This window comes from Dryas octopetala, chromosome 2 (genome assembly GCF_963921425.1).
Source record: "Dryas octopetala chromosome 2, drDryOcto1.1, whole genome shotgun sequence".
Lineage (NCBI taxonomy): Eukaryota > Viridiplantae > Streptophyta > Magnoliopsida > Rosales > Rosaceae > Dryas > Dryas octopetala.
Window position 1 is genome coordinate 15719496 of NC_141367.1, and position 14579 is coordinate 15734074.

At 35.2% G+C, this 14579-nt stretch overlaps 1 protein-coding gene and 1 pseudogene across 1 annotated transcript; one reads left to right on the plus strand and one right to left on the minus strand.

Annotated features, from left to right (window-relative positions):
* Positions 1-1685: 1685 nt before the first annotated feature.
* On the minus strand, positions 1686-3685 carry LOC147293435 (uncharacterized; annotated as a pseudogene).
* Positions 3686-10908: 7223 nt separating this feature from the next.
* Positions 10909-14392, plus strand: LOC147293436 (putative alpha,alpha-trehalose-phosphate synthase [UDP-forming] 9). Its single transcript, XM_086230468.1, has 3 exons — positions 10909-13148; positions 13228-13501; positions 13880-14392. The coding sequence occupies exons 1-3, from the start codon at positions 11125-11127 to the stop codon at positions 14195-14197; spliced, it is 2616 nt and encodes an 871-aa protein (XP_086086594.1). The 5' UTR covers positions 10909-11124; the 3' UTR covers positions 14198-14392.
* Positions 14393-14579: the final 187 nt, after the last annotated feature.

The following is a 14579-nucleotide window of genomic DNA, read 5'->3' on the forward strand; positions in this document are numbered from 1 at the left end:
AGGGTGCGCGGCAGGCGGCGCGGCTGGGGGGGGCGTGGCAGGCGGCGCGGCATCTTCTTCTCCTTCACCACCGACACAGTACACACTCACTCTCTGAGTCTCAGTCTGTGAAGCAACTGTGAAGTCTGTGATACTTTGATGACTTTGGTGGCTTTGGTGGCTTTGGGGAGATGGGTTTTTGTTTTTACTTTATGATATTTTTTAGTAATGGTCAGTTTTACGAAAATGCCATCGGAAACTTCAACATCAATTTGTATCGGACGGTGGCGGTGGATCAGTGCATGTGAATGTTGTCAACACTCAAAAAATGTATTAAGTACTTTGCGTGGATTGGCAATCTCTCTGCCCAATGCTCCCTTATTTGATTATCAGTTTATCACTCAATTTTGATTTTTTTCCCCACAATTTTTCTTTAATCTTTCGGGCAAAGGAACAGGCGAACAGCTTTGGTTGGGACCAAGGGTTTAAATTTTGAAGTTTTCGGCGAAATTTCGTCGAAAAATTTCGTTTTTTAGGGGGTTCCGAAATTTTAACACGGATTCGACTAAATTTCGGAAAATTTCGGCGAAATATTCGAAATTTCGAAACAACCCAGAAAGTCAGAAACCCAGCCGCCTCAAGAGGGGCGGCGACAGGGGGTGGCCGGGGGGCGCGGCAGGACCGCAGGAGGGAGATCGAGGGAGATCTTGGACGCGGCGATCTTGGGCGCGGCAGGGGGGGCGAGGCAGCGGCGCAGCAGGGGTGGAGAGAGAGAGAGAGAGAGAGAGAGAGAGAGAGAGAGAGAGAGAGTGGAAAAGTTGTGCTGAGAGTGGAGACTCGGGGGGAAAGAAGAAAAGGGAAGGAAGGAAAGAAAAGGGAGAAAAAAAAAAAAGAAAGGAAAAAAAGAAAAAAAAGAAAAGAAAAAAAGAAAAGAAAAAAAGAAAAAGAAGAAGAAAAAAAAGAGAAAAAAAATTAAAGGTTTAGCCGTTTAGGGTAGATTGGAGTTTGGGGCCTTTGGTCAATTGTAAAGAAAATAAAATAGTTTGGGTTTTTATTTGGCTTTTTTGGAGTTTTATGTAGTTGTTTTTAAATCCTAAATTTGTAAACTCTAATATATTTCAATATAAAAAATAATTTAAAATATTCTAAAGAACCTAAACCCTAATATCATATACCATATCATAGTTTGAGGTTTTTGGGAAATTGAAAAAAAAAATGATTTGAGATTTCGTTTGGCCGTGTTGGAGTTTCGTTTAATTGTTTTTAAACCCTAAACCAATAAACTCTAATACCTTTTTATATAAAAAATAATTAAAAATATCTTAAAGGACCTAAACCCTAATATTCTATACGATATCTTAAATAATATAGAGTATAGATTATAAAGTATATAGAATTTAGTGTATATATTATAGAGTATAAATAATATATTAATTTTATTTATTCATTATACTAATTTTATTTCATAGTATTTGCCTCCAGCGCGCATTATATTCATCACATATCACATGAAACCTACCATATAATTTGATTTTTTTCAATGTTTTTTATCAATGTAGTAGATAATATGTTAAAATAAACATATTGTGAAGTTTCATTCAAAATTTCCGTATTTTGATAATAATTTCCATCGTTTCCGTCGAATTTTTGTCGAAATTTAAAAATCTTCGAAATTTCCATCGAAAATTTCCTCGAAACCCGAAATTTTATTCCTTGCTAGTAACATGTTGAATGCCCATAAACCTTTCAATTACTTGGCCTTTTTTGTCCATATATCGAAACACAACTGCTATTTGCTCATTTATTGACACATCACGTGATTCGTCAACCATAAGAGAAAATAATGCATCTCCAATATCACTAATGATAGCATTAATGACTTCAGTTACAGCTGCATTTACAATCTATTTCTGAATATCATGTGCGGTTAATTGTAGATTCCTATGAGCATTCTCCAACACAACTGCCTTAACACTCTCATTATGATCAGCAAGAAATTGCAAAAGCTCAAGAAAGTTTCCTCTATTTCTTGAAGTTTTTGTTTCATCATGGCCACGGAAAGGAAGACCTTGTCGCAATAAAAATCGAATGCAATCAAGTGTTGCAGTCAATTGCTTGCGATAGTCAGTACGAGACTTAGATGAGTGCTTCATGATAATTGATTCAATATGTTGCTTCTGATTCATTAGAGCTTGACAATCCAAAAAAGCAACTATATTATGATCATTACCCGGGCCTTCAACATGAACTTCCAGTCTATCTTTTTTCTTTCAATTAGAAAAACCTTCACCAGTAAAGGCATCCACACCCACTTTTTCAAACTTTGATTTAAAGAGATAGCAACAAAGACAAAAGGCAGCATCTTTAGATATACTATACTCCAACCAAGTAGGATACTCATTAAACCAAATAGGGCTAAAACGTCGTACGTACCCTCCAAACATTGATTGTGGAAATGTATGATTTCTAGGTTGACACAGACCTTTTTGTAGATAAGCTCTTCGAACTTGATCTCGAATATTAGGATCATAATTCGACATTAGAGGTTGAAGTCCAAGGTCTGCAGGAAGGTTCGCCAAAATTGCATCTAACTCATTTTCAACTTCAAGACTATGATTTGGTGTCGGAGAAGATGACGAACTCTCACCTAATTTTCTTTTAAAATACCTCTCTATGATTGCTTCTGTTTGAAATTTAAATTAACAATTAATTCAATAACAACCCCAATTAACAATTACCTTAATAACAATCCTAAATCTCTAATTAACCCAAATACCCAATTAACAAAACTAACCCAATAGCCCCAAATTATCCAATTAACAAAACTAACCCATAAACCTAACAGCCCCAAATTACCCAATTAACAAATTACCCAACAGCCCCAAATTACCCAAATTAACAATTACCTCAATAACAACCCTAAATCCCTAATTAACCCAAATACTCAATTAACAAAACTAACCCAATAGCCTCAATTATCCAATTAACAAAACTAACTTATAAACCCAAAAGACCCAAATTACCCAATTAACAAATTACCCAACAGCCCCAAATTACCCAATTAACAAAACTAACCCATAAACCCAACAGCTTCAAATTACCCAGCAACCCATATAACAATTAACAATACTAACAAAATAAATAAAAGTTAAAAAACAACTAAGTTACTAACCCAGCAGACAGCAGGGGCAGATGCAATGCGAAGCTTGCGACTTGCAAAGTTGTGAGCAGAGGCAGCAGCCAGCAGGGCAGCAGGGCGTAGGGGCGACGGCCAACAGGCGAGGGAGCAGGGGGTGACGGGCGCGCAAGCTGCGCAACCTTCAGCAGTTCAGGTCTGGGTGAGTCTCTTGACTCTCTTCGTTTGTGTAATTGTGCATTTGTGCGCAGAGGTTCAAGTCTGTGCGCAGGGGCAAGGGTTCAAGTTTCATTAGTTTGTTTAATTAACTTGCCAAAACGACGTTGTTTTGGCAAGTTTAGAATTTTTTTTTAAAAGCCCATATGCATGATGCATCTCACGTGCTGCAAATTCAGCTTTTCCTCTTCCTCTGTTCAAACTATTCTGGTTCTTTTTATTTTTGCCCCTGCCAACCATGGCTACCACCAAGAGTCTTGGTTCATTCATGGGGTCAAGAATTTTTATCAAGCCAAGCATTTCTGGATTCATAGGGTCAAGTGACCCCATTGACCCCACAGTAGATTCGCCCATGATCCCTTGCTATAAATTTCGCTCATACCTCATACTTGGGCAACATGGTAATGTTCTATAAGTGTTTTATAGAATTTTTCCTCTCATATTTCGGTGTAGTACTATATAAGTCTCAATCCCATTATGGTGAAAGAGTAAAGGAAATTCTAGTGATACTCCCTCATTGTACGTTAACTATATATATCCCTACTTCAAAAAATAAGAAAAAAAAAATTATAAACTCCGCCAACACCCACTGAACCCAGCAACCCCACCCTCTCCCTCCTCAATGTCGGTTCATCCTACACCGATAATGGGAGGGGCTGGTAAAGAAAATGGAAGAAGGGTTGCCATTCGGTTTGGGTGGGGTTACTTTAATAAAAATAAAATAAAAAAAGAACATAGTGAGCAATCTAGGAGACACCAATAGAATAATCCTAAAGTAAACTCGTAGCTATATATTAATTGCTCTAGCTCTTTTGGTTGATCGATCTAATATGTCTTAATCCTAAACCATTGTGTTATGCATGCACGATTGCCATCAACCTATTTGGACTTTTCTAAGGAATATTTTATGTTAATTTTCTATCATTTCATTTCTTGTCAAGATTAATTTTCTTGTGGTCCAAACAAGTTGTAAAATAGAGAAGGTTTGAAACGTTAAACTAGGCAAATTAATAATGGGGAGTTTATCCCTATTCTTCTTCTTCTTCTTTTTTTTTTTTTTTTTTTTTTTTTTTTTAATGTTGGTAATATTGATAAGCATGTAATTTGGCCAAAAGTAAGGTATTAAAAGAATAATGAAACATAAAAGTTGGGTATGCTGCACCCGAATGATGCAAATAAACAAAGTCGACTGACATACCGACAAAACATATAAACAAACAAAGACTGACATACCGACAAAACATATATCCCATTGAGAAATTTTCTATGCACGTAAAGATAGTCCAGCAGAAATATATCAATTATTTTTCTCTTCTGTAATTTATATACAATGGAATATGATCATATTTTCTCCCCCCTTATCTAAAGCTTTTGGATGGAAGATGAATACACTCACCAAACTTATATATTCACCATATTTAAATTTAAATCTACACTGAATTTTTTTTTTTTAACTAGTAAATGGTAGCATACATCAAATTAATACATTATTTAGTGAATAAATTTGATCAGCTTAATTAGATTCTGCAGTTGGCTGATTTGGCTCCCTTTGAAACTTTACTGTCATGCCATTTAGTTTATAGTTATTTTAAGATAGGATTGAGAGGATGAGCATGAGGTTTAGAATTGAAAACCCAAATGTATATCAAGTCTGCGTAGCTGCTTTGTTCAAGAAATTAAGCATTTAGGTGAATTTTTTAACCAAAAGAAAAGCAGCACCAAGGCAAGGTAGGCAACACACTAATACAAAAGACAGATGTGAAATAACTAATAATATTCCTGGGTATGAAACCATTTAGATGTAGAAAGAGATCGATAGAGGTGGGTAATTTGGGGTTAATCCATATTCTTTGAATATTCCTGTGTTTCAAACTATTCAGTTGTTTGAATTATCTGATACTTGATGTTGTATTTGATCTTATCAAAAACTTTTTCTGATTGGGTTAGAAAGTGACCTCGATTTGGCAGGCATTCTCCAAAAAAAAGTCTAGTTATAATTAATTTTAAAAAATGCCATTATAAATAAGAAAGTTTGCTAGCTCAAAGACAATTTATTGGGTGGGGTTTTCTAATTCTAAGATATTAAGCATAGGATCAATTACAAAGAAATCAATAAATATTTTTAATATTACAAATTAGTCAATGAACTTTTTCAAAATACCATGATAGTCACTATTGACCAAAATGAAATTAAGATAAACTATGTGAATTAACAACTGAACAAAAAAAAAATTTACGGATCTTGCCACTGTATTGACATGCGGCTGACATCACCAATGTTCAATTTTTAAAAGAGAAAAGATTTTGTGCCCTAATATGATGTGGCAAAATAATTTTGTACATGCACATCCTATTTATTTGCCACATCATTTAATCAAGATACCATTTTACTCCTCTAGTTCTTCTCCTCAACCCTAATTCAATGTAACTTGTCTTTTATGATTAGAACAATGAAATTCAAAGGCAACAAATTTTTTATTTTTTATTTTTCTGTTCAATCAAATTTTGTTCTGTTTAATGCCAAGTTTCAGATTATATGATCATACATCTTGGAGTTATTTAGTCGATCGAAAAGCTAGAGGCTCGTTCCTTCTCCTTTCTTCATAACAAGAATTAAAAGAATCAGAAAACTAGTGAAAAGTAAACCCGAATGCCATAGGGCAAAAACAAATCACCTAATCAAAATAGAACTACAGGTATTCCATCCATTTAGAGATTTTGGAGGCAATGGCTTCTTACGTGACAGATTTTGGGGCTGAATTCTTCTTTGTTTCTTAATTTTTACTATTAATTAGGTTTGTAAATTTTCTAATTAATTAATACAAGGATAAAATAGTCTTTGTATAGTTTGATGTGGCAAGTAAATAATGAGTTGGATTTAATAATATTAATATTTTAAATGACAAGGCATTTCCATGTCATTAGGGCACTCTAGCATTACCCTTTTTAAAATTACATATAAGTCAATAACAACCATATATTTTTTAATTGGTAACTCTTGACAGTTACCGTTTTCATAATTTTTAATTGGTAACTGTTACACAATTACTATTTTTTAATTAGTAACTATCACTCAGTTACCGTTTTTTAATTGAAAACTGTCACATAGTTACTAATTTTAGACTTGATTACTATGTGAGTCACCATTTTTTAAATTGAGTCAAAATATTTTTTAAGGGCATGATAGTAATTCAACATTAGAAATAGTATAAGGCCACCCAAATTGGATTGGACCAATTGACTATTATGTAATTAGCAAATATTTGCATGTGACTATTTTGAGAACTCAAATTATATTTTGACTATTATAAAATTTTCAAATGTTTTATTGATTTATTTGTAATTTGATATTAATGATATTATCAACTAGTTATTGATTTGCCAATTATATCTATATCTATATATAAAGTAAACAAGCCTCTCTCAACCAAAAAAAAGAAAGTAAACAGGCCTCTTAAATGAATTTTCAAAAATTCAAAAAATACCCTCCTACTAAAAAATACTACATTAAAATAATTTAATAAACTAAGAGCAAAATAGTAAAAAAATAATTTAATAAAATTTAAATTAAAAAAATCAATCCACTAACCCACTACTCTCTCTCTCTCTCTCTCTCTCTCACAATCAAAGCACGTTCTTTTGAAATCATATCACGTTATAACACAAGCCCTAATAAAAAATTAACAACATTTATATCAATACAAATGGGTAAGTTACATCTATTATCTATATTATTACAAATAAATAAGTCGGAGAATATGACATAAAAAGCTTAGTTATCCATATGTTTGTGAATTCGTGTTTAAAAAAAGAACTGTAAAATAAATAATTTAATATAAGTGTACCTATAACAATAAAATAGTATTGTGAGTTGACATAAAATAAAAGAGTTGCAATTTTTAGACTTAAAAAGTTAATTAATGCGTGCGGAGTGCATATCAAGGGTCTAGTATATATATAAATTGAAAAATTTCCTTATGTACGTCTCTAGAATTATTGATTATGGTACGTCAAACTTATTGATAAGTGATAACTAGATAGCATGAGTAACAATCGGTTTTAAATCAAAACAAATTAAAGACACAAAATATTTGAAGAAATATATATTTCATTTATATATGTTTCACTTAAAATATTTAATATCCAAATAAAAAATGTCTAATATATTTTTCTTAAATCTAGAGAGGAAAACTCGAAAGTAAGAACTCCTTCAATAAGAATGAAAAGAAATAGCACTAGACCAATAACCAGTAGTTGTTATATATATATAAAACATACCGTAATCAATAATTCTAAAGACATAAGGAATTTTCTCAATTTTTAGTTATGAAATAATGATGTAGCATATGATAAAAGTTAGTTATTTGAAATGATGTTGAAAGTTGGACCAAATATGTAAAAATTATTACTCGTCAATGATATATATACATGAATAGGTTGCATTACATAGAGTTTCGATTGAGCGATCCCTTAAATAAACTTATTTAAATGATATATTATGTAGAAAATTAGGATTAAATACCAAATATCAAAAAACTTTCAGCAAATTTTTAGTTTGGATACTCACCTAGAGCAAGACATTTTAGATTAGGTCACAAATCGGTTTGCTATACAGTTGTGACTGTCGAATGGTCACAGTTGTGACTGTTTCAAATTCATAAAAATTCAAAATTTATAAGGGTTTAATACTTTTGATTTAGGCATGGGGGATGAAGTCTTATAACCCATAGACTAAACATTAAATTTTAAGACTTGCAAATATTGAAAAAATAACAAATCAATAAAAAAGTTATGACTGTTAGACAATCGCAACTCGGTATAACCATATTTTTTAAAGTTAACTAAACTGAAATTTAGTATCTAAAGTGAAATGACATAACTGTTTTGATAGTTAAAATAAAAAAACATTGTAATTTGATATCTAAAGTCAATAGATCTTATATTATGTTGTTATTTCATATTGTAGTTCAATGATCTAAAGTACTGTCTATTTTTAAGTCAATAGACGGCACAAAATGATCATTATTTAATCAAATTATTAAATGCATGGTTTCCAACTTGTTTGATTTTATTGTAAGGATGACCATTGGATCAAGAGTTAAAAAATAGTTAGGGACCGTCCTGAGATATTGGGGGCCTGGAAGGCAAACCATATAGACGGGGCCTTCGACCTTCATATACATTTATGTGATTTTTTTTCCTATAAGTACTCACAAAATTCATTATAATAACTCAAAATAAAAAATTATAACATACCAAAACAACAAATGAAATGTCATTCAAACAAAAAATTTATAATTTATTTAGTTAAATTAGTTGAGTATTTGTGTAGTTACGTTGTGGGTTTAAGAAACTGATGGACCTTTTTGAATTGGACTATTTATATTTTGGCATTGGAACTTTAAATTTTTTAATATTATTTGGGTCTAACATATTATTAAGGAGTCTACAAATTTGGGGGCCCTTGGCAGTTGGGGGCGTGAGAAGACTGCCTACTTTGCCTCCCCTCATGTCCAACCCTGAAATAGCAACCATTGAATTACAATGTGAAATGTCTCCACAGTATGTCCATTAAATAAGTTTATTTAAAATAAGTTTATTTAAGAGATTTCTCAGTGAATATTCTTTGATTGCACCATTGAGTATACAAGAGTTTTTTCACTGAATTAATTTCAAAAAACAATTTTTCTCGTATAAACATATGGTTTCTATTGGAATTTTCATGGGCTATTAAAAGATTGTTTTGATTTTTTCTATTTGGGGAAAAAAAATTTGAAATTTAGAAATGAGATCATGGGTGTATTTAATATGGAAGTTGAAAGATTGGGAAATAATTCAGCTTGACTTTTAAATTCAAGTGTATTGATGTAAATAAGGTGTCTATAAATTTTTGGGGGTATTCAACTAAGATTTCTAAAAAGTGTATCTTTATTTGTTGTTAAAAAGGATTTTAACAAGGCTTTGCTTGCAAAGCAAGCATAAAGATTGCATGTGTAGTGAACCTAATTCTTTGTAGACCAAAAAAAAAATGGAAAAAACTTACCTATCCCCATATTGTAATGATGTGACATCCCTTGAAGAGAGAGATAGAGACAAGAGATGAGAGAAAGAGAGTGAGAGAAGAGAGAGAGCCAATGAGAGAGGGGGGGGATGCTATGTGGTATCATATGGGGAGATAAGTAAGTTCTTCTCAAAAGAAATATTATAAAAGTGAAATATGCGTATTTGTTTTTTGCATGTCCAAGAAAATAGAAACTATACAAGTATCTTATTTGAAAGACTTAATTATGCCTAAACACCTTAAATTATGCCTCCTAGCTCATTTTGTACAATAAAACTCATTTTTGACTCACTTTATCCTCTAAATTACAGCTTTTGTTTTAAATTGCTCCATTTTGGCAAGCCTTCTTAATTTATTTTATTTTTTAAACCAAGCTAATATGGCTCCTATGTGACAAATTTTATGTGACAAATTTTAATTTAACGAGCATCACCTTAGTTTGAATAATGGAAAAATATGACAAATTTGATGGCATGGAAATGGATTTTAATTTATCTGACGGCGTTTGTGCTCAGTAGAGAGAGAGAGAGAGAGAGAGAGAGAGAGAGAGAGAGAGAGAGAGAGATGAATGAGGTGACAGTGGGGGGAGGGAAGGCTAGGGCCGGTCGGAGAGGGGAGAGGGGTGGGGTGGGTTCCGATCTAAAATGAAAACCCAATTAATTGGGCTTTTTTCATTCAATTATTTTTAATTTTCAATAACCATTTTTTAAATTTAAAAAATGGTAATACAATTTTATCTTTAAAAGTTGATCACGTGCGGGTCACGTGATCAACTTTTAACATAATTTTTGATAGATTTGACGGAATGTCTTTAATTGAAACAAATTATTAATAATAATTTTTAATTGAATCAAAGTGAAAACGAAATCCTCAACTAAAAATAAGAGTATAGTTATAGTCTTTTTGCTATAATTTTTTCTTTTTTCTATTTGGAGGAAAGATATTGGAACTCAAAATACGTCCAACATTGTCCAAAAAAAAAAAAATACTAGTAGAGACTAGTAGTTAGTGTCATTTTAGCATTATTGTACTTGAAAATATGACAAAGTTTAAATCAAAAAATAAAATTGAGTCAATTGACCGAGGATGGAAGCTAATAACTCTGACCATTTTTAAAGGTAAAAAATTAGGAACTTACCAAGCTGTCTGAATTCTTAGTCAAATTATCAAATTAAAAAACTCCTCCAGTAACGGGTTAAAACGGATTTCTTTTCGTCAATAATCAACATGTCTGTCTCGTAATGATGACGCAATTCCATATCCCAAAATCAATTCAATTTTGATTTGATTTAAGCGAGTGATTACGTGGATTTTAACGGGTTCTAATTTCTACACAATTTTTGTAGGCCTAGACTCTAATACTCTATCAGCATGTAGGCTTGTGATCCACCTAATCCGGACCGTCCAAACGATTCCATATATAACGCAATCACTTTCGCTCGCTCTTATCCTTTTAATCACGCACTAATTAATTTCACTACTTTCTTGTTTCTCTTCTCTTATTTCTACAAAACAAAGAAACAAAGAAACAAAGAATAACAGAGGTCTCTTGTTTCGTTACAATGGAATTCGTATCAACCTCTTTTCTCTCCGTAACTCCAAGATTCATCTTCGTCTGCAACACCCACCTCTAGAATCTTGAATTCAAATCACCATTCTTTTGTTTTCATCATCTTCTTCAACAACACAAAAATACCCTTCTGGGGATTTTTATTTTTTTATTTTTTCGATTATGCTCTCGAGATCTTGCTTTGATTTATTGAATTTGGACCCCATCGAAGACTTTCGGACCGTCACTCGGTTCATTCCGCGGGTCATGAACGTGCCCGGAGTCATATCCGAGTTCGAAACCGACGAACCAAACGACGCCGTCGACGACCGCAAGACTAATTCAAATTCTGGGTCGTCCGACGGCGTTTCGTCGGTGTCGCCAGAACGCCGAATCGTGGTGGCCAACCAGTTGCCGATACGCGCGTTTCGGGACGCCGAGACCGGTACGTGGCGTTTCGAGTTCGACCACGACAGCCTGGTCCTGCAGCTCAAGGACGGCGGCTTCGGCCCGGACATCGAGGTGCTGTACGTCGGCTGCTTAAAAGTCGACGTGGACCCCGCGGAGCAGGACGAAGTGGCCAACGTCCTGCTCCACGAGTTCCACTGCGTGCCCACTTTTTTATCGACCGAAGTCCAGAACAAGTTCTATCATGGCTTTTGCAAGCACTACCTCTGGCCTCTGTTCCACTACATGCTGCCCATGTCGCCGAGCCACGGGGCTCGGTTCGATCGAGCCCTGTGGCAGGCCTACGTATCCGCAAACAAGGCATTTGCGGACAGAATCATTGAGGTGTTGAACCCGGATGAAGACTACGTTTGGATCCATGACTATCACCTCATGGTGTTGCCCACTTTCTTGAGGAAGAGGTATTATCGGGTTAAGCTCGGGTTCTTCTTGCACAGTCCGTTTCCGTCTTCGGAGATTTACAGGACTTTGCCGGTACGCGAAGAGATTCTGAGGGCTTTGTTGAATTGTGATCTTATTGGGTTTCAGATATTTGACTATGCAAGGCACTTCTTGTCATGTTGTAGTAGATTGTTGGGTCTGCATTATGAGTTCAAAAGGGGTTACATGGGTTTGGAGTATTATGGTCGAACAGTGAGTATCAAGATGCTGCCTGTTGGGATCCATATGGGTCAGCTTGGATCCGTTTTGTCGCTTTCGGATACGGCTGAGAAGGTGAAGGAATTGAAGAAGAAATTTGAGGGGAAGACTGTGATTTTGGGGGTGGATGATTTGGACTTGTTTAAGGGAATTGGGTTGAAGTTTCTTGCAATGAGGCAGCTTTTGGAGCAGCACCAAAATTTGAGAGGGAAAGTGGTATTGGTCCAGATAACAAACCCGGCACGAAGCCGAGGTAAGGATGTTCAGGAAGTTGAGAATGAGACCAGTGCGATTGTCAAAGAAATTAATGAGAAATATGGCGAACCGGGGTACCAGCCGATCATTGTCATCGATGGCCCGGCTACCACACAAGACAAGGCTGCATACTATGCCATTTCGGAGTGCTGTTTGGTAAATGCTGTAAGGGATGGTATGAATTTGGTGCCTTATAAGTACACTGTTTGTAGGCAGGGGAGCTCTGTTTTGGACAGGGCATTGGGGATTGATGATGAGGCAGATAGGCCTAAGAAGAGTGTCATCATTGTGTCTGAATTTATCGGGTGTTCTCCGTCTCTTAGCGGCGCAATCCGGGTCAATCCGTGGAACATTGATGCTGTTTCTGATGCTATGAACTTGGCCATCACAATGCCGGAGGCAGAGAAACAGTTTCGCCATGAAAAGCATTACAAGTACATCAGCTCTCACGACGTTGCTTATTGGGCGCGGAGTTTTGATCAAGACCTTGAGAGAGCTTGTAGAGAGCATTACCGGAGGAGGTGCTGGGGCATTGGTTTGGGTTTGGGGTTCAGAGTTGTTTCCTTGGGACCAAACTTCCGGAAGCTTTCGGTGGATCACATTGCCTATGCTTATAAAAACACAAGGAGGCGCTTGATTTTGTTGGACTATGATGGTACTATGACCCCTCAGGCTTCGGTGGACAAAGCTCCTTGTAGTGAAGTTATTTCCGTCTTGAATTGCTTATGCAGTGATCCGAAAAACATTGTTTTTATTGTGAGTGGCAGAGGGAAGGACTCTCTCAGCAAGTGGTTTTCGCAATGTGAGAAACTGGGATTGTCCGCAGAGCATGGTTTCTTAACTAGGTGAACTTCTTTGCTTGAGTCATTATATATGGGGCACATATTGTGTTCTTTCTTAATTTTTTTGGTCCTGTTTTTGTAGGTGGACTAAGGATTCTCCATGGGAGACTTGCAACTTAACAATGGACTTCGGTTGGAAAAAGATTGTGCTACCTGTCATGGAGCCATACACAGAAGCAACTGATGGCTCTTTTATAGAGCAGAAAGAAAGTGCATTGGTCTGGCATCATGATGATGCCGATCCTCATTTTGGCTCATCCCAGGCAAAGGAACTTCTTGATCACCTTGAGAGTGTTCTAATAAATGAGCCTGTAGTGGTCAAAAGAGGTCAGCACATTGTCGAAGTGAAGCCACAGGTCTGCATCCTATTGAACTTTTTGATACATGCATTCATGAGTAATTTAAAAATTCGTAACAAAAAAATTCCTGTACTAGTTGAAAATGTTGGTGAATTTAAGTAAGAGAGAAATTGCAGTGCAAGTTTCAGTTGAAGGAGACACATGCAGTTCAGCATTGCACTTTTTATTGTGCTACTATATAGTATATGATATATGATGTATGTTAGAAATCTTTGACATATAAATTTATGCAGAACAAAAATCTTCTTCTTTCTGCATAGCTCGAATTTGGGGTATAATTTTGGACATGATCTCAATTCTCATAAGAAGTGATTAACTCAAGTCATTCCTGTTGTGGGAGTCCTGAAATGTAATGGATGGTCTCTGTGATTGCAGGGTGTGAGCAAAGGTCTAGTTGTGGAAAACCTCATCTCCACTATGCGAAGTAAAGGGAGGTCACCGGATTTCTTATTGTGCATAGGGGATGACCGATCAGATGAAGATATGTTTAAGAGTATTCTGAATTCGGTTTCCAATCCCTCCTTGCCAGCCATAGCAGAAGTGTTTGGCTGCACTGTTGGTCAAAAACCAAGCATGGCAAAATACTATCTTGATGATACAGTTGATGTCATAAAGTTGCTTCAAGGCCTTGCTGCAGCATCAACACAGCCAAAGTCTGCACAACTTCAGGAATCATTTGAAGGGTTTATTTGAAGTTGACTGGTAGCAAATTAGGCAGCTGATGTGGTTGGAATTGCATCAGTATTTAGGTTTGAATGGGCCTTGAAACTTTACTAGGCGGGAAATATAATGGTATAGAGCTAACCGATACAACCAACTTTGTACAAATGATACTTATACTGTTATCAAGATCCATGTGAAAAAAGCCCATCCTTTTAAACTTTTAGATATGTTGATTCATGTTCTTTCCCATAATCTAAAGTGACTAGAAAATTCATCTTCTTTTTGCATAAATTCCATGTCATGCCTATAAAATCAATACTGAACTAGTTGTAGGTTTTCACATGCACAGGCCCCATGCCTGCGTTTATTACTATTTGGTTTGATGTATATTTCAAATTTTCTTTTTGCCTTT

What these genes read in the sequence shown, in the direction of transcription:
- LOC147293436 (XM_086230468.1), top strand. Translation starts at nt 11,125, where the DNA reads ATGCTCTCGAGATCTTGCTTTGATTTATTGAATTTGGACCCCATCGAA. An exon ending in GAGCATGGTTTCTTAACTAG is followed by an intron (nt 13,149 to 13,227) that starts GTGAACTTCTTT and finishes CTGTTTTTGTAG; the next exon opens with GTGGACTAAGGATTCTCCAT. An exon ending in TTGTCGAAGTGAAGCCACAG is followed by an intron (nt 13,502 to 13,879) that starts GTCTGCATCCTA and finishes CTGTGATTGCAG; the next exon opens with GGTGTGAGCAAAGGTCTAGT.